Here is a 25,846-nt window from a genome sequence, read left to right on the forward strand (position 1 = left end):
AATTTTGTTAAAAATTATATTCGTATTCTGGTTATTATGAATACATAATTAAAATGAAACAGGTAAATCACTATAAGCAAATAAACCACAGTAAAAATCAACATGTATAAAAAGTTTTCATAAACATTTTTATTATAATTTGTACTAAAAATTACACAGATAATAAAAAAATGTTACTTGTAATAGACAAATATTTAAGGACTAATCATAAGACAACATAGACAGTGTTTCAAGGTCATTTTACATTAGACATATCTCAACCCTTTTATCGTGTTGATTTAAAATTGAAGAAATTCTGAAAGTACTCATACCAGAAGCAATTTTCGTAATACATATTTAAAGGTAAAACATACTCTTTTATAACCACGTTGACGTACATTATATTAATCATCAGCTGTCAAATGGTTAAACACGTGTTCAACTGAATATTGCTTTTTCAGTAGTACAGATATAATTTTTTATCAATTATAAAGTCGAAAAGATAAACGTGTAAAATTGACCAGTAAATTTTAAATCTTAGTAAAATAAAATCCGATTGTACAAATCTTTTTTCACATTCTAACACAATACATTAGAGAGAGACCACAACAAAATCATTCAACGCACGCGCCAGAAAAATTAAACATTATGATAATGGAAATATAAAGTAATGTAAAATATTAAAAACTATTTTTTTAATCAGTAAAAATGTGCTTTAAAAATTCAAAATCATCAATTAAGAAAAATCCAAAAAATAGTGTTGAGCGTAGTACAAGAAGTCACTCTAGTGAAAAATCAAGACAGTATTGCTGTTAGTGAGCGAAAAGATTTTTTGGGTGCAATTTTTTTTTGTTGGCAACATTGTTACTAAATGTACCATAGTTTGATGGCACTACTAAATGCAATAAATATATCACTGTTCCAGAATCAATAAAAAAACGTCACCATACTCAATCCTAATCTACAGGAGGATCAAAAAAAATTACAAAAAATAGTGGAGGATGGTTTTAAAATGATCATTCTTACCAAATTGATACTTCAATGTCACGTTTAAACAATAAACTATACACAGATAATAAAAAAATCTAAAAAAAAACACCATGAAATTATATTTTCTTTTAAATTAAGAGGTATTTACAAATGATAGCCTCTAAATAAACCCTTTATAATGTACACATAATAAATAGAACAATCTATCTTAAAAACTTATTATTAACATAAGATTCTAACTATTTGATTTTTTTTATATAAATAAATATACTAAAGCTTACTTCACTTATAATTCTAAATGAGTATAATAATTATTATGAAAATTATGCACTATTTAAATAAAAAAAAATATTTTTTTTCAGATCGTTCCATTATAGATCCGAGTTATAGGAAAATGATAATACAAAAATTTTGATCATAACGAAAAAAATTGTGCCCAATTTTTTATGAGAAAAATTAAAAAAAAAAATTACATTTAACAGATGAAATCGTGTGGATATGCCTTAAATGTTTTCGTACAATATGACGCATTGCTTTCTTGTTTTTATGACATCCTAATGAGTGCTTTACTGAGAAGTATGCCAAGGGACGGAATTCCGCAGATGCAAAAATGACATGTTTGACAACGGTAATTATTTTATACAATTTAGCACATTGAGTGTTTGGTTGCGAAGTTACCAAAGAAAAAAAAATATCAAACTGGCAGTGGTAGAGCAAACTGCTGCTTAGTATAATTTTTTTTTATATGTTTGTTAAAATCACGATCTTTTTTTTTAGAGTATTGGAGACATTTGTAAGAAATATTTGCATCTTTTTCGAGTCATTTTCGATATGTCATATAGTGACTGATGAAAATTATCATTCTTAATAATTTAAAAAATCACAGTATACGATATTATTATGTACACTTTTATTCCCTAAAGGGATTACTTTATTCTGTACTTTTTTTGAGTATCTGAGCAAGTCCATATAACCTCTATGAACAGATCCTTGTTAATACTTTTCATACCAGATCAAACTTGGCACTTTTAAGTCAAACACAAGCAAAAAACAACACTGACCTCAACAAATTAGAGCATAATTTTGAATAATACGACTAAATCCAATATTCGTTGGTATTTCCTCTAAGCAAACTACGATTATGTATCGATTACATGACAACTTCTATTCCTACGAGTATATACCGCATCACCGAATTACTTCTAATTCCTTGTCCGTGTCAAACGCGATCAAACAGCGTCCGTACACATATAAAACTATCCAAAAGAAAGTGTTTTCTAATTATATAATTTAAGTGCAAAATCTACATTTTTTGGTCATAAATATACTGATATATAAAAATGTTTTCATTACACTATGACTACATATACGTCACCGAACGCAGCGCTCGGCAGACGATTGCAATTCCCCTCGCAATAGGCCGCACTGAAGGCCATACAAACATCACATTACTGTCTTTTAATACGCACCCCTTTGTCCATACAACACATTTAAATATAACAATCCTTGAAACACTTCAAATTCATAAACAAACGTTTTATATAGACCTTTAACAATGCGGTATAATCATTTTTTTAATTACACTAATGGGTGGGGATTAGGTAAATTGTACTTTCATTAAAAATGTGCCATAGATTATATCTTTAGGATCGTTGTATTTAAATCGCTGTGCATGGAATATCGATATTGCGAACTTACAACTCAATATTGCCCAAGACGTATCACAATCGATGTATCGAGTCCATTTGCACCGAATATCACATCGTCACTGCAACATTAGCGATTCGAGGTTACGGTTGAGAATCGTATCCTTGACGGAGTTGAAGACGACCTCGATGTTGTGCGTGTCGATGGCTGTGGTGAAGTGGTGATAAAGGGTCGTCTTCGGCTCGCGCCGGACGTTGGCGAACATGTTGAGTATGAACATCTGAACATCCTGTAGATTGTGTGGGTCGCCGGTGAACTGGGGGTAGTACCAGCGTATATCCGTCTCCTTACTGGCGACTTTCTTCGCGAGTAGATCAGACTTGTTCAAAAAGAGAATAATTGATATCCCTTTGAAGTTGACGTTGTTGACGATTGTGTCAAATATGTTGAGGGCCTCGGCGAGCCGGTTCGTCTTCCTGGAATAACAACGATTTAGTTTGTTAGCGCAACGCTAATAAGCTTCTACCGGTTTTAGCTTCGTGACTCACATTTTGGTGTAAAGGTATTGAGAATTAATTTCGTTTAACTCAACGATACATTAACTGGAATTATCAAAAAACTAGAATTCAAGGTGATAACGAGGAAAATTAAGAAAAAAAAAGTCAATATTGTGGAATGGGTAATGAGAATTGTTGATTTTATGACAGGCTGAAAGAATTAGATAAATGTTTCATAATTTTTACGTTGACTAACTCCTTTTTCCTGACCATATCCCACTCATGTGGGATCGACGCACAAGTTTTTATATAAACCTTTTTATCCTTTTAAGTTAAGTAAAACGATTTAATTAGTATTCCCGAGAGTTTATCGCATCGTCATCGACTTCGGCCACATATTATGTATTCATAAATAGATTACTATGGAAAGTTGAAAATTTTAAGTGTGTCGAATACAAGTATCGTGTATATAAAGCCGGCTTAATAATGAGCTTTTTTTTAAAGTTAATAACATCATAACTTAATCATAAAACATATCGTAACCTCATTTCAATTAACTAAGCATTTCTCATCTACGATTAAAAATTTATGACAGTAATAAATTTTTGATTGAAAATTACTTATATGACATGGATACGACACAATGTGGGCGATCATTAGTGCATTTGATGCGTGCGCGTGGGTGACGGAAATATGTGTATTAACTCTTATTTTAGAATTTAGTGAAGAGCGACGGTGGCTCAGGGGTTAAGCACTTGACTTGTAATCTGCAGATCCTGAGTTCAAATCCCAACATGCACCAATGTGCGAAGTGTATCCTTACTTTGAAGGATCACATCGTGATGCAACCTGCACATATCTGAGTAGAAATTTAAAAATATATGTAAAGTCAACCAACCCGCACTAGGTCAGCGTGGTTGACTATGGCCATGTCACCCCTAACTTAGGGTAGGCTCCGAGCAACTCAGTGGGTACATATAGTGAGCTGATGCTAGTATTTAGTGAATGACTGAATTAGTGAACGAATGATTGAAAGGTATTAGCGTGTGTTTGTGTAAACAAATATGAATAGTTGCGACTGATTCATCGCGATATCGTATGTTTCATACGAGTGCTTTATCACGCTTATACATATCTCGGTGTTGATAAAACCCGAGATAAAATTATCAAATAATTAAGTATTTGTAATTATACAATCGTTACATCACCTTTTAATTTGCGCAAACAGTAATTTTTAATTAACATTGTAACATGAACAAGTAGACCGATGAACTAACAGAATTATATCTAACTTTTTGATAATAAATGTGTTCTGTTCGTGTAATAATATGGGACAGCTTTTTTTATTTTAAAATCAATAAAAAATGCGACCATTAAGTCCTATAGTATATTACTTTTGGCTTTAATAATCTCTCTTATATTATAAATGCGAATGTTAAAATGGATGGATGTTTGTTTGAAGATACCTACAACCGGAACGGCTCAACGGATTTTAATGAAATTCGGCACACATGTAGAAAATAGTATAGAAGAACACATAGGCTACTTATTAATATTTTCCTGTAAATGCCCGCGGATGGAGTCGATAGACATCTAGTCTATTATGTTTTACATTATAATTGTTTATGTATAAAGTAATGTATGACCAATATAAACATTATAATAAACGATTAATTGCATTTATTTATTAGCATTTCCACTTAACTGTATCGACCTCTAACCGCGGCGTATCTTTTGTCTTAACTCAGCTTCGTAAGCAAACTGTTTCTGAATTCAAATTACATTTTCGTGACTTCATAATTACGAAGAATAATTTAATAAAGCGACTCCGGACTTGTCAAGGCGAATAAATAGATTTTTTTATGTTTGTACGTGCAAGAATTTCCTTAAAATCGTAAACAGGTAAATTGTAAACAGCATTGAAGCTACGCAAATTACAAACCGTTGTAATCTAAAAAATTCTAAACTGATTAACGTAAAATAGATGAAATAAAAAATACTCTACAAAAACGTAATAGCAGACCTTTTGATATGTTTTTCATATTTTTACTGAACATACTATTTAAAAACACCTTTATTTCTATTAGATTTTATTACAATTTTAACCCTTATTGTGGCAAGATTTCTTTTTTTGAAGAAAAGCGAAAAAACAAAGTTAAAAAAAAACTAAGTTAAAAATTATTTAATAGTGACCGTATATTTTTATAAAGTTGTACGTATTTTATACTATACAAAATAAAAATAAGGGTTAAAGTAAAAAACTTACAGTGATTTTTATATTCTTCAGATACTTAACCTTAGTGTAATTGAGTGAAAAAAAACTTTAGGATACCAAAATGTTTGAATTTATTCTAATACAGAAATGTCGTAGAGTATGTATAAATTATAACTGTATAGATAAACTGTTCTCTATACATTATCAAATGTAGAGCAAGAAGTCTGAGGCGTCTGTCTCGTTGATGGGCCCTTTGCAGCTCTCGACTCGCCTGCGGGAATTGATTGACCTTTTGTCCTTGAATTAACTTAAGTGCTCGGTAATTACATCTTTAAATTTGATAAAATTTATGAATTTTTGCTGTATCTTTTTTTATTATTAATAGAGAAAGACTGCTTAACTTAAATTCACACTAATATTAGAGTTAGTAAAGTCTACGAATGCATTATTTACGTAAAATTTTCTGTCCAATTTTGAATCAAAAAAAATATTTTTCACTCTATATTCTTCATTATTTACTTATTGCATTTCATATTCGTGTTAAAAGAAGATCTAAATAAATAAAAATTTATTTACAGACCGGCGACACAAATCCTAAATCGGCGGGAAAGATTCAATGTCTATTGTCTTGACTACATTCCGATGTAAACTCTAGTCCTAAGACATGCGTAATGAAAAAAAATTTTTAGATACTTTTGTTCGTCTTTAAAAAAATCAAATGTATCAAACCACGTCACGTAAACGGGAACATACTTCGTATCCGATGAAGCGGTTTTATCGTGTTATCGTTTTACGACGCCATAACCTATTCGAATAGTGACCCAATAAAATCATATTTACATCTGCGGCTTACTTTTACAACTATAGTGTGCGTGTGTAAACTTAATATAGACTGAGATTCAATGTTTACGCTTAGTTTTTATGGTAACACCTTTAAGGTGTTGCCATACATCGTTCTACTCATCATTCATATATTCTGTTGCCAAAGTATGTTTATGTTCTAATCCGATTACGACTTTATTACGACTTTAATATAACGTTAAAGTATAAGTTTTGGATAGATGTAATATTATTAAAAGATTGAGAATACCTACAAATTAAAAATTAAAACCTTTATGATTAGGACCCTGACAAGTCTTTGTATAACCGTGTCTTTAAATTCTATTATTTATAGGTCAGCCTAAGTCATTCATATGATTTCAAAATAATTTTCCCTTAATAACAGCGAATGACAAAAAATCTCTTACATCAACTTTACTAAAGCTGCACTAAGGTATCATTTCAGAAAGATGATCATTTGCCAATACTCAATATGCATAGCAATAGTAGTTATAAAGTTATAATTTAACAAGTCACTGGTTAACCCATAAGTCTCACCTGTCTTCCGACAACACCTGATCGAACTCAGACGATGACACGAGGAAGAGTATGGAGGTGACAGAGTCGAAGCACTGCGTCCACTTCTGTCGCTGCGTCCGCTGCCCGCCCACATCCACAAACACGAAGGGTACATTGTTGATATTGATGGTGCACTCCGTAATTCCCTTGGTGGCCTTCCGGCAGTGCAGGATGTCCTGGTGCGAGGGCACGTAGTCAGGCCGCGCGATACGCTCCAACTCACCGAAGAAATAACTCACGGAGTCACTCTGCAACATTATATTATTTATGATTAATACGCAAATCGATTTCAACGAGCAACCTGCCAAAAGATGTCGCTAAAATAGCTAAGACTGTTGCCCTTAAACATCTGTATTCCAAATTATTTACAAAATAATGAAGTTCAATTGTTTGGGATAAATGTACAAAATAAATAGCACTTCTAGTAACATTAATATTTGCAATACGAAATATATATTTTTTTTTATAACAGAAGGAAGCAAACGAGCAGCGGGAACACCGAGGTGTTCAACGACGCCCATGGACATCAGCAATACCAGAGGAACCGCATATATTATATATTTAGATTTTAAAGATACAAATATTAATATCTACTTTACACTTGAAAACTACGTCTTCCTACATTGAAAATGAATCAGTCAGTCAAGTCAATTTATCATTTTATGAATTTAAATTAGGCAATTATTAATTTGCCTTCATAGTACAAGTAAAAAACGTCATTACATTATTACGTATGCATATCCATAATAACGTGCAAGGCCTCGTCTATAAAAACAAACTCGGTGGTCTATATTTAATGCATTTAAAAATGTACATATTCGGTTTCTGTTTTCTGTGTTTGTGTATTTATACAAACATCTGCAAGTTCACTTCTGTGTATAGAACGTTGCAGACGTTTGCACTCAATATGTTTACAAGTAAGATCCGTCTTACGATTGCTCAATAAATAACCAATTTGAAGCGCACCAAGCCGTAATTATATAAAGTGTACTAATTATCCAACGTAGAAACACATGATATCCATGTAAAATAAAGCACCTAAGATATATTAGAGTATAATCTTTAAAATAGTAAAACACATAATTTTTAGCTTAATCAAAGGACTATCCAATGATTAGCTGTCGCCCGCGACTCCGTCCGCACGAAATTAAAAAACTTAATTAGTATCCTATGTGTTCTACCAGACTAGTTTCTACATGTATGCCAAATTCTAGCGAGATCCATATAGCTGTTCTGTAGATTCCTTCAAACAAACATCGATCTATCCATCTAAACATTCGAATTTATAATATATATAAGTATGATGAATTTACAATACCAGGTTCTTCAATCTGTGATATAACATCTCTCCAGAGGGCAGAATATTTTATCTGTGGTAGAAGCTTTCTATAACATACGTGAATGTTGTATAGGTCGCGCGGATGCGGCCGGCGCCGACTTCACTTAGCACTAATGCCTACACAGAGTGCACTTGTGTCCGCACTATATGCTTTACAATTTGCCAACTATGTACTAGTAAAATAAGGATCAAATATACGTTGTACTCAATCTTTGATCCAGGATCTTCATGATTCGAATCATAACGTAAGTTTAACCTTCAAACAATAACAACCTTTTAACCGATTATAAATTCTAATACTACGACAATAGAGTTCATTGAGATCTTATGAACAAAGCTTGTTCATTCAATTTTACATGAGCTGTTAATTCAAGTGTTTAAGCCAATTGCTAACTTAACAAACTACCTAGATTTTAGTATGACATTTAATAGTAAAAATAACATACTAGCAGTTGCCCGCAACTTCGTCTCTGTGGAATTACAACGATAGGAAAAAATATATATTTGTTACCAAGTGATAGTGTAACTTCCCGACAGTGAAAGCATTTTTAAAATCGGTACTTTCGTAGTCTATTCAGACAAACAAACAAATCTTTCCTCTTTATAACATTAGTGCAAAGTTTTAGATAATAACCTAAAACCGCTATAGGTAGAAATAATCTGTGTTAGGTTACCTTTCCAAGTATAACTGTTCATAATCTAATAACTAATTCAATAGCTTCCTTATCAGTGGCCAGCTAGCTCCTTGTACAGTAATTTGCCATTCTGGATATTATTTAGTTTGACATACGATAAATAATTATTGCAAAAGATATGATTTTTGTATTACAACATTCATTTTATCGTAATCTTAGAAAAATAATTTAACCCTTAGTAGCCTGATTTACATATGAAAGTGAATTATTTTTAATATTACTAAAATAAAACAATAATGATTTTTTTTTAATTTCGTTGGAAAGAATATCATACAACAGTAAAATAGGTACAGCCAACCCATAAAAAAACTAATAGTAATGTGAACATTCGGTTTAAAAGATTGTTATCAAAATTGAAACTCTAGGCTAATAAGGGTTAAAAAAAAATAAAGAGGCCAAATTTGAAACATTGTAACATCCTGTAGCTTAAACGATTGAAACAATTTAAACGAATTGTTATTCGATTCTTATTCTTCCCCTAAGTATTTTACCGTTACCATACCTATCAATTAAGGCCTTCAAAAGCACGATATCTGACCACATTAACCGGTCACGAAGGACCTCGGTCTAATCAGAAAAGCAAAGCGAACATGGATCAATCGACCTAGATATTCAACTGGCGACCAATTGTTCACGTGCGTCAAACATATCTACTATGTATTTGCTCTTTTGTCAAAAAATATACCGTTGTAATATATACATTAAAAGACAAAAAAAAAAAACAACCTAAATTTTGACACAAAATACACGCACTGAATTTAGGCAAATACTAAAAATTTTATTCGCCGAATCATATTTAAAAACATATAGTTACTATATATATGAAATTAACATATGATAAAATTATATATAGCATAAGTAGTATTATGACGGAAAGTCGGAAAGTTTTTTTTATGACGTACAATGTTACACATAGCAGAAAACAAGTCAGTGACTAGGGCATGGTGCGTCCGTTATTCGCCTTATATATTAAATACATATAAGATTTGCTGGCTTTTTAATGATACATTCTATTTTCAAAAAGCAGCATAACACTTGGTCACTTACATTGAAGCACTTGAGTATTAAAATCCTGGCAGGCAACATAATTAGCGCAGAAAAAAGTTTGACATTGATTTTGTGCTTTATTTTACGAGTCTGTGACATCGCAGACCGGGACGCAATACATTTGGAGTTCAAGCTTTATGTACAACATAGAGATTGCACATTACTGTGAGATAACACACAGACATACAAATGCTAAATACATAGATATACAGGTAACCGCAGCGTGCACAATCATATGGTTGTAGTACGGACATTTGTAAGGCGCGGTTCACACCTGTGTCTCAAGAGTACGCTCTACTCGCGATGAATGCATACTTGTAACTTAGTTTCAATTGAATGTACTGAGAATGTTTTAATCATGTACATATGTAGATAATATTTATTGAACAAAGATGTAACTTATAGTAGAGCGCTTAGATCTTACTTTTTATTTCTTACTAATATTATAAAATGCGAATGTTTAGATGAACGGATGGATGTTTGTGGATGCTAAAAGGATCTCGATGAAATTTAGATATAAAGAACATAGTCTGAAAGAACACATAGGCTATTTAATATGTGCTTTTTTTAATTCAGCGCGAACGGTGTTGCATGGCTACTTTTTAATAAACGTGACTTTTCTCCGATATTATTAAACTGTTGTATATCAGTAAAATAAACACAATGTTTTATCTATCTATCTATTAAATAAAAACAGCAAGGATTTCTGTTTTTCAATTACTATCTCGGACATAGCATCAATAAGCTTAGAAGACCACTTCAGAATGCCAATTTTCTTTTACCATAATAATATTACGAACAAGTACAGTATAGAAAAAATCTATCGGGCGTACCCACATACGTCAACAGCATAGTAATATAAATATACAGGAGGATCAACGTCGGTGGAGAGTTCCTTCACCTCGACGTACAAATATGGTGTAAGAACTACGTACAGTGCACCTGCTATCCTCTCGCCTCTTCAACTATAAAAGACAAGGTCCGAGCCGCTTTAAAATCGTATTTGGATGTCTTATTTAATCACACCGTAAATGAAGTTTATAGTCGCGCGTTGATCCCGAATTACGTTGTTTTTATTTATAAAGACGCGAACTGTTTCCTCATAACTATTATACGATATAAATAACACGTTGTTTTGTTATTGTATGTAACTTATTTAATACTTGTTCGTCTATATAACTATCCGGAGACAGGAGTTTGATTTTACAGAATACTGCTATATTTTCATACATTACATTTAGAGTCGTAATCTAAAGGTTGATACACAATATAGCACATTCTCGAGCATATAACGTTCTTAGGAATGGTACCTGTATTAACAGGTAAAAGCATAGCTTTTAAATAACGTATAGTTCGTGAAAGGTCGATACACTAATATATAAAGCGGCTCTATATTTTGTTACAAGTAAACGCTCTAGTCTATACCTACCTTAACAAAACTGCGCTTTTATTGTTCAACTTCTTTTCTTTCTAAATACCTTATTTACTAAGGCATACCATTTTAAACTTTAATCTTTGAATCAATATCATCAAGTATTACCACATAGATATATGACAGTCATAATTCTTTCCAATAGAGCATTTATATATCGCTGTATTTCAAATATGAAATAGCGAGAACATTATGAATTGAATTATGCACAATAAAGCCTATTGACGGCACTAAATATAATAAATATAATCGCGAAAGCATTCTCAATGTGGCATTGTTTTCCATACGATATGTAGGATTATAAACAATGGACCACCAGATGTGGGGTCAGCAGGGAACAGTATCTCCGTCAGCATGAAAGATGCCGGTATAACCTTATGTAGAAAATATAACGTAACAATCTAAGTTATACATCGATTATTACCCGACTAACAAGAGAGTAATTTTGAGGGAAGCTTATATGTATGTTGATTTGTAAGTATGTTAACTCCATTGTGACATCCTTGAGCCTTGACGGCTGAACCGATTTCAAAGACTAAGTTATCATCCAATTCCAACAGACGCTCGAGTTTTTTAATTAACAAATATCTAATCAATTGTAATCATACCAGCTTATACCCGAGTCCTGCTGGATCCGTTTTGGACTGCTAACGAACATCCATCCATCATCAATCCATTTTAACTGTCATATTTATTATGTGCGTAAAAAAAAAGAAGTAACAAGTACACGACATGTGTAGAACATTAAGTTGGCAAAGAGTGACGTTGTTAAATTCAACATTTTACCGCGAATAAGTAAATTACAGAAATTTCCACATTCCAACATTATTACTGTCACCTTGTGATAACGTACGCACGACGTGTAAACTTAATGCAACCTGCCACATAGCGGAAATATCTTATTTACTATATTTACCACAAAGATAAAGTGGAAAACTCTCTTTTTTATATAACTAGGAAGGCTATATGACATGACGTATATTTAAATAATTACAACACAAAGAAAAGACAAATAGTTCTCTCGTGTTCTCTGATTTCATAAAATAATTTTGTAAACGTACCTATTTCCTTTTATCGGGATATTCTTTGCCTAGATATCTATTTGCTAAAGTAATTTTATACTTCAAAAGTGAAGCTTATTTCGACCGGTAACCGAATTCCGAGTGCAGTACAAATTAAAGCGAGTGTTGTTAACATCTGTTCGTGATGAACATCGGGTGTAGGTGTCGATGACGTCACGCTACATTTAAATCTACCAAAGATCTAAGTGGAGCACCGTTCTAAAATCTTAATTACTGTCTGACGACCTATCCTAACAAGTCACTCGTCTAGCGTAATTAGTACGATTAATCACTTTGTTTTTTGCAAGCATTTACCTACTTTATAAAAATACTAGCTTTCGCCGGCGACGCCGTTCGCAAGGTATTAAAATAAGCTTAGCTTAGGTGTTCTTGCCGAATATTTTCTACACTTATACCAAATTTCAGAAAGATCCATCCAGAAGTTCTCGAGACAAACGCATTTATCATATAAGTAAGAAGTAAGATAAGATCAATGGGAAAACAAGAGACGGAAACATTAAAAGCCTTACAATCAACAATGCTCACGTTAACTTCGAATGCTATAAATTGCCCACATAATGCCGAAAACCGTTAATTTGTGGCTTATTTAAAAATATATACTCTATGAGCATCCATGTATTAATGGCGTAATATTTAAAAACAAAACACACGAGACAATACCTCCCTATCCTCGTCTACTCCCAGTTCTCTGTTACATATGTCTCAGTACATAATTGGACTATTTCCAGACGCAACACATTAACAACTCAATCAGTACGGAAATAAACAAAGCGATCAATAAATAACTAACTTTAAATAGTTATAGGCACTGGCAATCGCCCACGATTCCTATCAGCCAAGTTTAATTATTTTCTTCTCATACAAATAACTAGATCATCTAATCAATACCGTACCAGTTGGCAGACCATAGCAAATTAGCATAGCAGCAAAATTATCTTTGTTTTGAACCTCTTTTATCTTATACTCTATGGCAGCTTTAACGTTAACAAATATCATGCAACTTTTGTCTTAGCCTAGTCAGCATTCAAAGGCAAAATAAATATAATTTTTGGCAAACAACAATACTGCGGGGTAAACAGCATTCGTTATATAGTACCGTAAATCGGTGTGCGTAAACTCACGCAAATACGATAAAAATCTACAATGCCATTGTTAGGAAATGGGAACGCTCCAGTTTGCACCAGCAGTGCCGCACCATCTCCCCTCACACCGCACCCAACCCGCTAACCCACCGAGTGCTAATAGCCCGCTCTAATTGAACCCTAATAACGGCTAAGGTTTCGGATCGCTTCGAACAATATCCACTTAACCAACCAATTTTGGATACGTTAATGAGTAAAGTTGGTTATACACTAAGCTATACCAAACTAAAGTTTAGCCTATTGTAGCTAACTAGAAAATAATGACAGCGAAAACTAAGAAAATATCATCCCAGTAGAGTTCAGTTCGAACATTACGTTGTCATAAAAATATATCATAGTTACGGAAGTTTTATCAATGCTACAGTAAACTGACAAACATCGTAAAATAACTCTAATACTACGAAGACTTTAAATAAAAAAAATACCAAAAATACTTTTACAATTGAAAAATAATAATTATGTTATTCATTGATATTGACCCCTTATTTTATCGCCTTTGACAACCCTAATCCACATCACGTATCCCGTATATACTTGGATTAGAGTGTGATCGGGGAGAATTAAGTGCATTATAACACCATGGTCGATACACGGGGCAAGGCGTGCACTAATTCAATCAACATCCCGGAGAGAACACTCAAACAGGACCGTCGGACCGCATCGTTAGCACCGTCGTCTCCTATATGACTCACACATAGATTTAAGCCGGATTAGGATATTTTCTGACTAATCTCGTAATACTTTTAATTATTTAAAAAAAACTAACGCTTGGCTTCGATATCACGTGATATACATATTTCAATGGAACACAATACAAAAGACATTAATTGTGATTTTCAAGGACAAGCAAGGTCGAAAATCCTTTGATGAATTTAAAGGAAAGAGATCCTCGATTGTTACTGCCAATCAGACAGATGCAGTCACGCAAGTGCTTCGAGGAAGGCACGAACAAATTAATTGGTTGCCTTACTTTCCGACAACGAACCATTTCGCATTTTTAGCGTAAGACGTGTCTTTACAAGTTAAAGAAACATTTATTCAACTAAAGGACTATACTATATTCAAAAGGTACTCTAGCACAAAATCCTATTATCCTCGTTGTGGTTCAAAACTCATTGATTTTGATTAATAACTTCAAAAAAAATACCGTAAACTTCAACACGAATTATTTCAATTAAGGTCACAGGCACAATGATTTAAAAAAAAAACATCTCCAAGCGCTTATTGTAATTCAATCTGGCCAAACACAATTAGTGTTAATGAGTCACAACAAAAAAAAAACTCCGCCTTCCCAACCTTTTCGTTTTCGCTTCAGAAACCGGTCTCAAGTCTCGTTCACCTATGACGCGTTACGACCTAGGCATTTTAATAGTGCACCGGTGTAGCGTATTTTTAAAAGTCGCAATTTTATACAAATTTAACGATCGAGCACTTCTCGCGAATAGTGATGTATATTTGCAAGATAATGTCGATAACTATCATATTATAAACTATCTGTAACTAGTAATTTTCAATGCTTAACTTCAATGCTGCTGTAAAACCAGCTAACTGTTCTTAACATAGTTAATTTGTAATTAACAACATTATATAAATATAGCAATTATTTAAAAAATATATAGCGTATAATTTGTCATGTAAATGTTTAATATCATATTAATGTCATCGATATCCTAAGATAAAAATCGATATCTAAACATAAATATAAGACCACAGATCATCTCTAATAGTGAATCACTTTCAACGCAATCTGCTGCAAGATCTGAGAGTCGAGCCATTCATATTACGAGGCTCACATCCGCGTTAGTACACTTCGCGCAGTTACGTACGATTTTTAATAGAAACAATCTTTTGAAGTTATCATTCATCTTTAATGATCTTTTACATACATAATTGCATGAACTATTTACTTACAAATTTTTAAAAACAGTTATGATTTACTAAAAAAACCAACCGTGGGTTTCTGACACTAAGATCCCCATTTAATAATAATAATCTCTGTTTTGCCAAAAATAATGACAGGGATGGCGATATGTTTGATACAGATATTTTGTTCTCAGAAACCCACGATCAGTTAGTTAATATATAATAACCAGTCATCCCGTTATACTATCGAGTTGAACTTTCTTGATCTTGAGTATGATTCAAAGCCACACGTTCATAAAAATTATTTCAGAGTTAAATAAACCCTAAAAAAACCTCATACGTATATTTTTTTCAATTCATGGCAACTTTACATATTCTCAACCATATTAAAGTCGTATAAATTACACAAGTTGTCTCCTACGCATAATGTGTTCTTAACAAAGAAAATTACTTACTCTGTTTATGACTAAGGAATACGTTAAAAATAACAAAGGATCTGCCAGCTATCATTGTTGGTACCTGTACAATGAAAGTACATATAAAAAAATATTAGCTTAATTATCTATTGCCGACATCATAATACGAATATTAAAACATTTTTTGTGTTACAATTGATGTTTCGTAGTTTACACGACACATTTTTTTCTTTAGAATAATTTTATAAGCCATTTAAAAAATCATATGCGAACCTTCCTTAAATCTGGATGGAAATAAAATTATTACGAAACCATGCTGTTATCCCAAATAACCTTAATCGGCTCACCAATGCCAGCGGCGTAAAGAATTGGTCCAATTAAATATCTCTTTCGTTTTTTTTTTCTTAAAATCGACGCAAACATAAGTGCGTGGACACTTAATTGCGTGCAAGTACCGCTAATGGCTTGAACACAACGCCACGGTTCGACATAATCTCGCATAAACTCCTTATTTTAAAACAAATTCACGGAAGCTACACCTTGTCTAATAGCGAAACGGTCGGCCGCTTCGTTCCTGGAAACCTGCACACCTATATTTGAGCTTAATTAAGATAAAAATATACGGTCTAGGCATTCGAGACGTAAACTGTCTGACGCAATTTCGCATCCGTTCCGATGTTGCTGCGAGTATGTACTTTCATTTTTCAAATCATAGATTACGTAATACCCATGCTTTCTGTTCAAAGAAATATACGATTTTTTTTGTTTAAAATGAAAGGGGAAACGAATTAAGATGTTTTTAAGTCGGAATAATACAGAGGCAATGTAGTTGAATAAATAAATGTAGATAAACTTTGCTTCACAAAAAATGTTACACAATATACTAATTTTTTCAAACGATTTTAAAGAGTATTTTAAGAACAAAATCAAATAGATTAATCATTATTATTACAAACAAACATGAATTCCTATCATTAAAGTTTTGAATGAAGAAGGGTGGAATACTATAGAAACAAAATACATACAAAATAATTTCTGCCCACTTTTAGAAGTGAGAAGTGATCAAGCGATAGTATTTGTGATACAAAAACGTGATCCACAAAGAGTTATTAATATTTTTTCTTCGTATAATCAATTAACATAGAGATTAGTATGTTATAATCATAATTCCATTCAATACTAAACTTTAAAATGTTAACATTCCTTTACGTTCAAAGTTGTACCCGCCTACAATGACGGTAATTGCTTTAAATTTCCGGTCCTTTCGATCTGTAGGTAGTTTGCAGTCAGCTGCATTATAACTGAAGTCGAGTCGATTCAAAATTGCCCAAGGCACGCAATTAAATACCTTAAATGCCAGCATAAAATCACCGTAGCAAGATCGAGATCGCAAAGTTAACTATGCCGGATACCTAGGTATTATGTAACGTGCGTGTGGCCTGATAAACACATCTTGTGGTTTAACATAAAGTTTTTGATATAATACTACTCACTACGGTTGCTGAGTGAATGTTACGTCTTACTACCAAAAGATCGAGGATCGAATCCCGGATTATGTCCACTACTATATACTTGACTTGCGATATATATTGACGTAATTAATTCAATTGTCTAGGTATAGTGTTGTTTGTTACAAAGTATTAGAAATGGCATATGGTAAATAGCGGTTTACCCACAGCCAAACAACGAATGGATCGCATCCAAGTCAAAACTTTATATCTATAGCATCAAAACATATTCGTATATGGATTTCACACCATTGCAATAGGCATGTAGTCTTCATACAAATAGGGCTATCAACGTATGTATTGCGAAGTCTGATGCGAAAGTTAAGTATAAAATCTAACATCGAAATCGTAATTTTACAGACTTTTAACCGTATGGAAATAAATATGTAGCCATGACTGGATTGTTGCAGTACAACTTCTACTTATGAAGGACAATAATCCTTAGTTAATATTAAATAATTAGATCCCTGACGACATTTTATAAAATAAAACGCTTATTCATTATTTTAAGTCATGAATCATGATTGATTGTGTAAAAGCTTCAATCATCAAACTTTATACAAATTAAACTATAAATTTCCCAACCCTGACCACACTATAATGTTATGGTGACGTAGTATTCTTTGTCCACAAATATGCGATGCAAAATCATGTCATCGCGTCGAGCAATACAATTAGCATTCGTGTTACACGCACGTTACCACATGCAAAGTCACCACACCACGGCTTTACCATAAACGTAGCCGTGTACCAGTTTTGGCTCGAGATCCGGAAAAATGTTGTCAACATCGGGAGAACGAGCGTGCTAACGTGATTTCTAACACATAAAAGAGGTCACACTGTTAAAGAAGATAAAACTTTTTTATGACAACGACTTATTTTTGCCCGTAAAGATAAATCTAATTCAACGAATTAATTCTAACTATAAATAAAATCGATTAAAGGTAGTTCCTTAGATAAGTTGTTTATCAGAAAAACATAAAAACTTGTTTACCCGTTGGTTACTAAGACCAGAATCTTTGCATAAAACATATCTTCATCCCTGTCATCATTGACGAAACAGAGATAATTAAACGGGGATTTTGGTTTCAGAAACCTACGGTGAAACAAGTGCTACTTTTACGAATTACACTTATAAAATGTAGTCTAAAACTGTACAAAAACATTCATATAACATCACAGTAATGCACTATCAATAAAAAAATAACCCGAACAAGCACAAATAAATGAATAGGAATGTATAACGTGACTATAATACATTGCACAATACGAGGTACAAAGTACACACGTTTAATAAACTTAAAGAGATTAGACATATAAAAAAACGTAACAGAACTTCTTATTCTTGTATGAACGACTACCGACTCAAGAAAAAAGTGCGATTACTTTAAATCGTGTAGTTTTAACTTTTGTATATTCATTTTTATAAAATGTATGCGGCACAAGACTGACACCGAACCTGTGTTTTAGTTTAGACCTGTTCATGAAAATTCAATGCTTTTTATAACTAGAGGAGTCACCACTTTGGTCAGCGCATTATTGACAACTAATATAAAAACCAAACTCTATTTCTTGTGGTTTTTTTACATCATTCAACTGTCGACAATGAAACAAGTGTACGACTCATACCCAATTAGTATAGTAAATAATTTTTAAATTGACGTAATGACTAGCTATGAATGGACGAAATGGCGTCACTGATACACTTCCGTTTTCGAAGGAAGTCTCACAAATACAGTACGGAATAACAACAGCGTGGCGGTGTATGCTACAACAAAGCTAATGGACGCACGACCCGTAATAATTAGAATAAAATAAATCATTGAGGCTCTAATACCCATATTAACTTAATGGCTTGGGAGAATAAAGGTCCATTTAGACGATACCACTTTCTTATACGGACCAATAATTGAATGCAATAAATTGCGCGCATTATTCACCTTTAATAACTGTAAGCAACTTTTGAATAGACATTTATTAAATTATTTGCAATATGCACGAAACTTGTATCATGTAAATAGGTCTTTATATTGCACGCAATTTCATATCAGATCAGGTCACTGTCGAAACCCATAAACGAAAATATATCGATGTCTTTTTTAGTGTATAAAAACAGACCTAACAATATGCTTTTATACAGATGTTTCGTCAATGAAAATTTCCGATAACAAGCACTAAACACATTCTGACTTCTTGAGGCCTCTAGCAAAGGTCAGTGGCATATATTTTCTATCTCTTCCCAGGCAAGTTGGGCCCAAACCGTTGGACATTCACAATTCCTGCCACATTTTTTGAATATGCTAAAACAATAGTGTGGTTATGGAAAATCCCATAGGTTGTATTTAATAGCATCAAGAAAATATTACATACAGAATACCATGTGGTTATCTAATATCTTTACTAAGCGATTTAGGTCACACACACAGGTTCTTTGTGGATTTATTTTAGTTGTAGAAAACAGTTGCAATATTGACCACATGTGTGTCCTTAGAATCAATGTATATCTCGGGCTGTGAAGTGTGTCGCAATGCAATGAAGCTATGACTAATACTATAAGATAAGAAATAATATAACAATTATTTCATTTACAACCTTACAATTATGAGTGATGCATTGTTAGTTCTAAACATAATATAAAATGGTTTTATATAGCTTATTTTGTATGTAATTTGGCATTTTTGTGGCAAATATCTGAATAATTTAACAACCAAATAGTATTGTTATGAAACTGATCACCAGCATCCAATCATAAAACATAACAAGTACAAGCATACAAGAAAATTAGAGTTGTTTAAATACAACACATTGCTAAATATTAAATTTATTTATTAATTATTAATTAAAAAATATGTATGTATAATATAATAGGTATGTACATACCAAAAAAAATGTAAATTTACTTTAAAAACTCTTAGTACACAATATGAATCAACAAATTACTTTTTAGCAAAATAATTAGACTGTATTAAAAACAATTTACACAAAATTTGATTAGTAACTTTATAGAAATATATGCAATTAAATAAATTTGTTACATATTTGAAATGTACAAACTTCACTCTATTGTATTGGTGTTTAGTTAAAGCAACAAAAGTAGGACCTGTCTACACAAAATCATCAATAATGTTGTGTAAATAATGCTTATCAAAAACAAACTATGACAAATATTGGAACAGATAAAACAAAGAAAAGTGTTACACAAGCATTGTTTACTTTGCAAACATGAGAGGCACTCACCAGTTGGAACTCTCTCCGCCTGTCATATGCCCTTTTTATGGCTCTGTCCAGCCATAGGGAGTGTATGTGTGGCGCGTAGTGCATGAACAGCAGGCTGTCGAGTGACGCACTGCTGTTGAAGTGCAGCGCTTGCTGCCCGATGTCGAGGTTCCTCGGATTTTCCCACGGGATCGCGAGCTTGTCTCTAGCGTCCACTAACACTTGTATACCCTTCACAATGTTCTGATAAATCACATGTTGGTATTCGCGCACTAGTTCCGGCTCAAACTTGACTCTGTGTATTATTCTCATCTGTTTCAGGAATGTTGATTTTCCGCTTTCACCTGCACCGAGTAATAAAAGTTTGACTTGTCGCCGTAAAGTCTGCTTGTCCTTCTCCAATATTCTATCGATCTCTTTACTTCTGTAACGTTGCTCTATCTCTTCAGGTGATAGTTTTAAGCGCAACCAACATGTCAGTGCTTCTGTACAACAGTAACATGACCACAAATCGTTGGCCATTTTGCATGATTATTGCAAATACTGGAGAGAAACTGAGTATGTGACCTTACACGCTATTTAAACAGGTTAACACATTTTCACAATAACACATCGTACACGCTGACAATAATAAAATAAAATAAACGATTTATCCGGAATTAGTTGTACACACGCACCGTACCCCTCCCAAACTCATTGAGAAAAATAAAATGAGAAATTGTGAAACGCCACAGATAAGACATTTGATGATAAGTGTTGTTCTTTGGCCAATCGATTGAGTGACAGCGAAATATCGATTTCATAAAAAAAAACTTTCTTAGCGGGCTTAATAAAACTAAATGGATTTAAGGGATTATTTTATGAAATCAACAAACGATCAAAACCTTAAAAATAAGCAACAAGGCAAGACTCGTCACTATTGGCTTTTTTGGTGTGATTGGTTTTATACTCTTTAGTAGCCAAATGGCCATTATTTCTTCTGACATTTCACGGAATCTGTCAATCTGTCAGATTTAAGTCATTTTTTCCAATGTTCCGCGCACAATAAGTTGTGCACGTGTTGTTTTCAAGTAATTTTCGAAATTGTGATTTACTCTCAATTTGCTTATTAAAGATTTAAGCTTATTACCGTTCTTATAATCAATTAGCTTTTTTTACATATATAACCGATACACGATGTAAATTTATTATTGTGCCATGTCCAAAGAAGGTTATAGTACCGAGAAGAAAGAAGGTGACAGTAAAGTCGTTCTGGAAAGGTTACAATCGTTTTTAAAAGATAAAAGAAGCGCTGAAACAGCGGAGTCCAGCATAAGCTACCCTAAACCTAGTACGAGTTTTGAACAGAGCTCACAAGGCACTTCAAACGTTGAAGACAGCAGTACTGTTTTACGGGAGATTTTAAATCACAAGAAAGCTGAACTGCTACGTCAGCCAGAAATTATTGCATATTTGAAGGACGTATCGGCGGCTCTTAAAAAATAATGGAAATGATAACTCAGAAAAATGTTGCCGCTTTGATGCGGAAAACATTAGACCGGCAAAATGCGCAGGCTCGTATGAAATTATCATTTAAAAAAGGTCAAATAGAGCAAGTTCTAGTAAATTATACGAGGAACAGTAATGTTGGTCCATACCATGATCTTGTCAAAGTATTAGAGGAATATCCTATAAATGATGACAATTATCAGGTACTGCTAGAAGATTGTTTGGCATGTGTCGTTCTTCTTGGAAGGGAATTGAAGCATTTTGTCGATGTGTTGTGCAATGTGGAGTGGGCTGGTAGAGGAGAAAAGTTTGTTGAAATGTACAGCAGATTTGTACTTAATCTAGTTACTGCTCATACATACCATTGCCCTAGAGTTATGACAAACTTAGTTAAATTATTTAAAGGTATGTACTTTGTTAAATAATACTACACTAAATTCACATAAAAATTGAGAATTGTTGTGCAATGTAATTTTTTTTGAATAATGAATTATTGGTCCTTTTTTATCAAAGTAAGGTCTATTTTATAGAAGTAAGACGCAATTATAAAATCGCAATTATAAAATTTAATTTATTGATTTTTACACAAATATTTGTTCAGTTTTTTTGACAGCTGTCAGGTGCCGCATACGCATAACCTACGTATAGAATACGCATTAAAAAATCGCAAAGTGAATAATACAGTGAAAAAGTGTAATAAATAGACAAATTAGACAACGATTTATCAGTGAGAATGTTTTCTGAAGAAACAAAATAGTGAAACAACTTATAAACAACATTATATTATGCCCAGTTTTAACTCGCAGAACATTGTGTAAACTGACTATTATCGTTTAAATCAACAATTTTGTGTCTAATTAGGATCAACGAAACTCATAAGTGCTTAAATTTAGGACATACAGTGTTAATATTTGTGTTTGTTTACAAATAAATTGTGCACAATGACAATTAAAAATAATTAGTTTTTGGACAATACCCACTTCGAGAAAAAATATTATAGCGCCTACAGAAAATTTAGCTGCAAACTCTCATAATGCGATAAATGATCATTTTATCCAAAGGCGGACAAAACATGAAACATAGAAAACACTAAGCTGTCACTACCTAGTTTTCCATTTCAATAATTGTTACGCACGTCGCTAATTATACATACTTGCCATCTACTTGCTGCGTTTTACCAATTTAACGATTATATAATATGGAAGGGCAATTTCAAATTCTGTTTGATAAAATGAAGGTCGAAATGCAGAACCAAACTGCAGAGTTAAAAGAATCGATAACAAAAAATGTAATGAAACATATGGAGGAAAAATTAACTCCCATTATAGAAGAAAACAAGACATTAAGACTTAGAGTAGAAAAGTTGGAGAAGGAAATTGAGTATTTAAATAGAGACAAAAGAAATAATAATATTATTGTGTACGGTGTGGAAGAGAACGAAAGATCGGATCTGGAACTATTGGAAGAGGTCAAGAATACTTTTAAAAATGATACGAATATTGATATTGACCCACGCGATATTAATAAAATACATCGCATCGGTAAGAAATTAAGAGAAGGTAATAAACCGAGGCCTATACTCTGTTCGTTTACAAGCAACTGGAAAAAGAACGAAATCATTAAGAATAAAAAGAAATTGAAAAATATCTATGTAAATGAAGACTATCCAAAAGAAGTTTTAGAGAAGAGGAAAGCGTTGCAAGTAGAACTAATTGAAGAACGTAATAAGGGAAAAATAGCATACATAAAATATGATAAATTAATAGTAAAAGACCACAATACAAACAAAGAAAAAAGAAAAAGAGAAACATCCGTCTCGCCTTCTACTCATGTTAGCCATCCGAATAAACAACAGGCTTTATCTTCCATCAAAACGAACAGGACAAACGCTTTTGATATGATGAGAGCTAGATCAAACTCTTTTCCTAACTCACCCGCAACAAAAAATCAATAACAATTAAACATCGGCAAACGGAAAACGAGACTTAGTGATGACAATAAAACATTTAAATCAATTAATGAACACAAATCTCCCCCAAGCCGACTGGTCCTCGTGGGGGCTAACGACCACGACCCTCTAAAAATAGAAGGAAAGACAGGAAAACATTCATCAGATATATTTATAGCAACTCTCAATACAAGATCACTAAGAACCCCGGAAAAACTTATAGAATTAGAAACAGCCATAGAACATATAAAATGTGATATCCTAGGAATAAGCGAAGTAAGAAGACTGGGAGAAAAAATTATCGACTACGACAACTATATTCTACATTACAAAGGTGAAACCGCAGGGTTATATGGAGTAGGGTTTATTATTAAGAAAAACCTATCAAAAGGCATAATAGAGATAAAAGGAATATCGGAAAGAATAGTAATTCTCAACATAAAACTACCCACAAATAGGAAAAGATATGAAACATGGTCGATTATTCAAGCGTACTCACCTACAGAATCGGATAAGAAAGAAGATATTGCAATAACTGACCAATTCTATCAAGAACTACAAACAACACTTGAAACCGCTTACAAAAATGTTATCGTTATGGGCGATTTCAATGGACAGATTGGAACAAGACAGGTGGGTGAAGAATATACAGTAGGAAAATATGGTATAGGGAAAAGAAGTAAGAATGGATCGAGAATAGTAAACTTTGCATTAGAAAACAAACTGAGCATCTTAAATAGTTTTTACAAAAAGAAGAAAACAAAGAAATGGACATGGACATCTCCTAATGGAATGTATAAGAACGAAATTGATTTTATAATGTCAAATAATAAAGACGTTTTTAAAGATGTTTCAGTCATAAATAATCTAAATTTTAATACGGACCATAAGATGGTTAGGGCCACATTATCAGCAGATATTAATAAAACGAATAGAAAATTTTACAGAAAAATCCTACCCACCATCTTTCCTAGCAATAATAATGATAAATTCCTTAATAACTTACAAAATGAAATAATAAAGAATGACAAACCTAGTATGTCAATGCAAGGAAAATATGATAGTTTAATAAACATATTAAAAACTTCTATAACGAAATCGGCCGCAGATGTGAAAAAATCTATTTCAAAAGAAGCAAAACAACTACTAGAGGAGAGGAAAGATCTTATACGAAGTGGAAAGAAGGGAGAAGTACGCAAACAGATATCAGAGTTAAGTAAAAAGATTAGTGCACTGCTCAGAAAGGATAGGAAAATAAAAAGAACAAATACTTTGAAACAACACATAATAAGAACAGGAGGTGTAAGGAAGGGATATAAGGAATTAGACAACAAGAAAGAATGGATGGCGAGTGCAAACACTAATAACGGAACATATACCACTAAGAGGTTAGAAATATTAAAAGTCGCCACTGATTACTACAAGAATTTGTATAAGACTCGAAACCCCGTTTTAATAACAACAGAACTAAACATAACAGCGGAAGATGACGAACCAACACCAAAGATAATAAAAGAAGAAACTATAAGAGCTATTCAATCTCAAAAACTTGACAAAGCACCGGGATCGGACCAAATTACTAATGAAATTTTGAAAGCAACAATATCAGCAACCGCCGGAAGATTAACTGAAATTTTTAATGAAATTCTAAATCTAGAGACTGTGCCTGATGATTGGACTAAATCAGTAATAGTACTAATACATAAAAAAGGTAGTAAAGGGGATATTGCGAATTACAGACCAATAAGTTTAATGACCAATATTTATAAAATCTTTTCCAAAATATTACTTTCACGAATTGCTGCAGTACTTGATTACAATCAACCAAAAGAACAAGCCGGCTTCCGCAGCAAATTCTCTACCATAGACCACATCCATGTGTTAAGACAGATTCTTCAAAAATACAGAGAATATAACAAAGTCTACTACTTAGGTTTTGTCGAT

The 25,846-nt window shown here is 32.8% G+C and overlaps 3 protein-coding genes across 3 annotated transcripts in view; 2 read left to right on the plus strand and 1 right to left on the minus strand.

The window, feature by feature from the left end:
• Positions 1–1,727: 1,727 nt before the first annotated feature.
• cta (Guanine nucleotide-binding protein subunit alpha cta) lies at positions 1,728–21,170 on the minus strand. The gene is made up of 3 exons (XM_013325268.1): positions 20,488–21,170; positions 6,706–6,974; positions 1,728–3,092 (listed from the first exon to the last, which is right to left on the minus strand). Exons 1-3 carry the CDS (start codon positions 20,986–20,988, stop codon positions 2,735–2,737), a joined length of 1,128 nt encoding a protein of 375 aa, XP_013180722.1. The 5' UTR covers positions 20,989–21,170; the 3' UTR covers positions 1,728–2,734.
• Positions 21,171–21,493: 323 nt separating this feature from the next.
• Positions 21,494–25,846, plus strand: part of Tif-IA (RNA polymerase I-specific transcription initiation factor RRN3 homolog Tif-IA) — a gene marked incomplete in the record, with an annotated part of 9,416 nt that continues 5,063 nt past the window's right edge. The window contains 1 exon segment of the mRNA XM_013325186.1: positions 21,494–22,359. Within this exon segment, the coding sequence (XP_013180640.1) occupies positions 21,951–22,359 (409 nt within the window).
• LOC106127160 (uncharacterized) lies at positions 22,571–25,126 on the plus strand. Its single transcript, XM_013325187.1, has one exon. The coding sequence runs from the start codon at positions 23,153–23,155 to the stop codon at positions 23,906–23,908; it is 756 nt and encodes a 251-aa protein (XP_013180641.1). The 5' UTR covers positions 22,571–23,152; the 3' UTR covers positions 23,909–25,126.

Source organism: Papilio xuthus, unplaced genomic scaffold (assembly GCF_000836235.2).
Source record: "Papilio xuthus unplaced genomic scaffold, Pxut_1.1 DF824888.1, whole genome shotgun sequence".
Classification (NCBI taxonomy): Eukaryota; Metazoa; Arthropoda; class Insecta; order Lepidoptera; family Papilionidae; genus Papilio; species Papilio xuthus.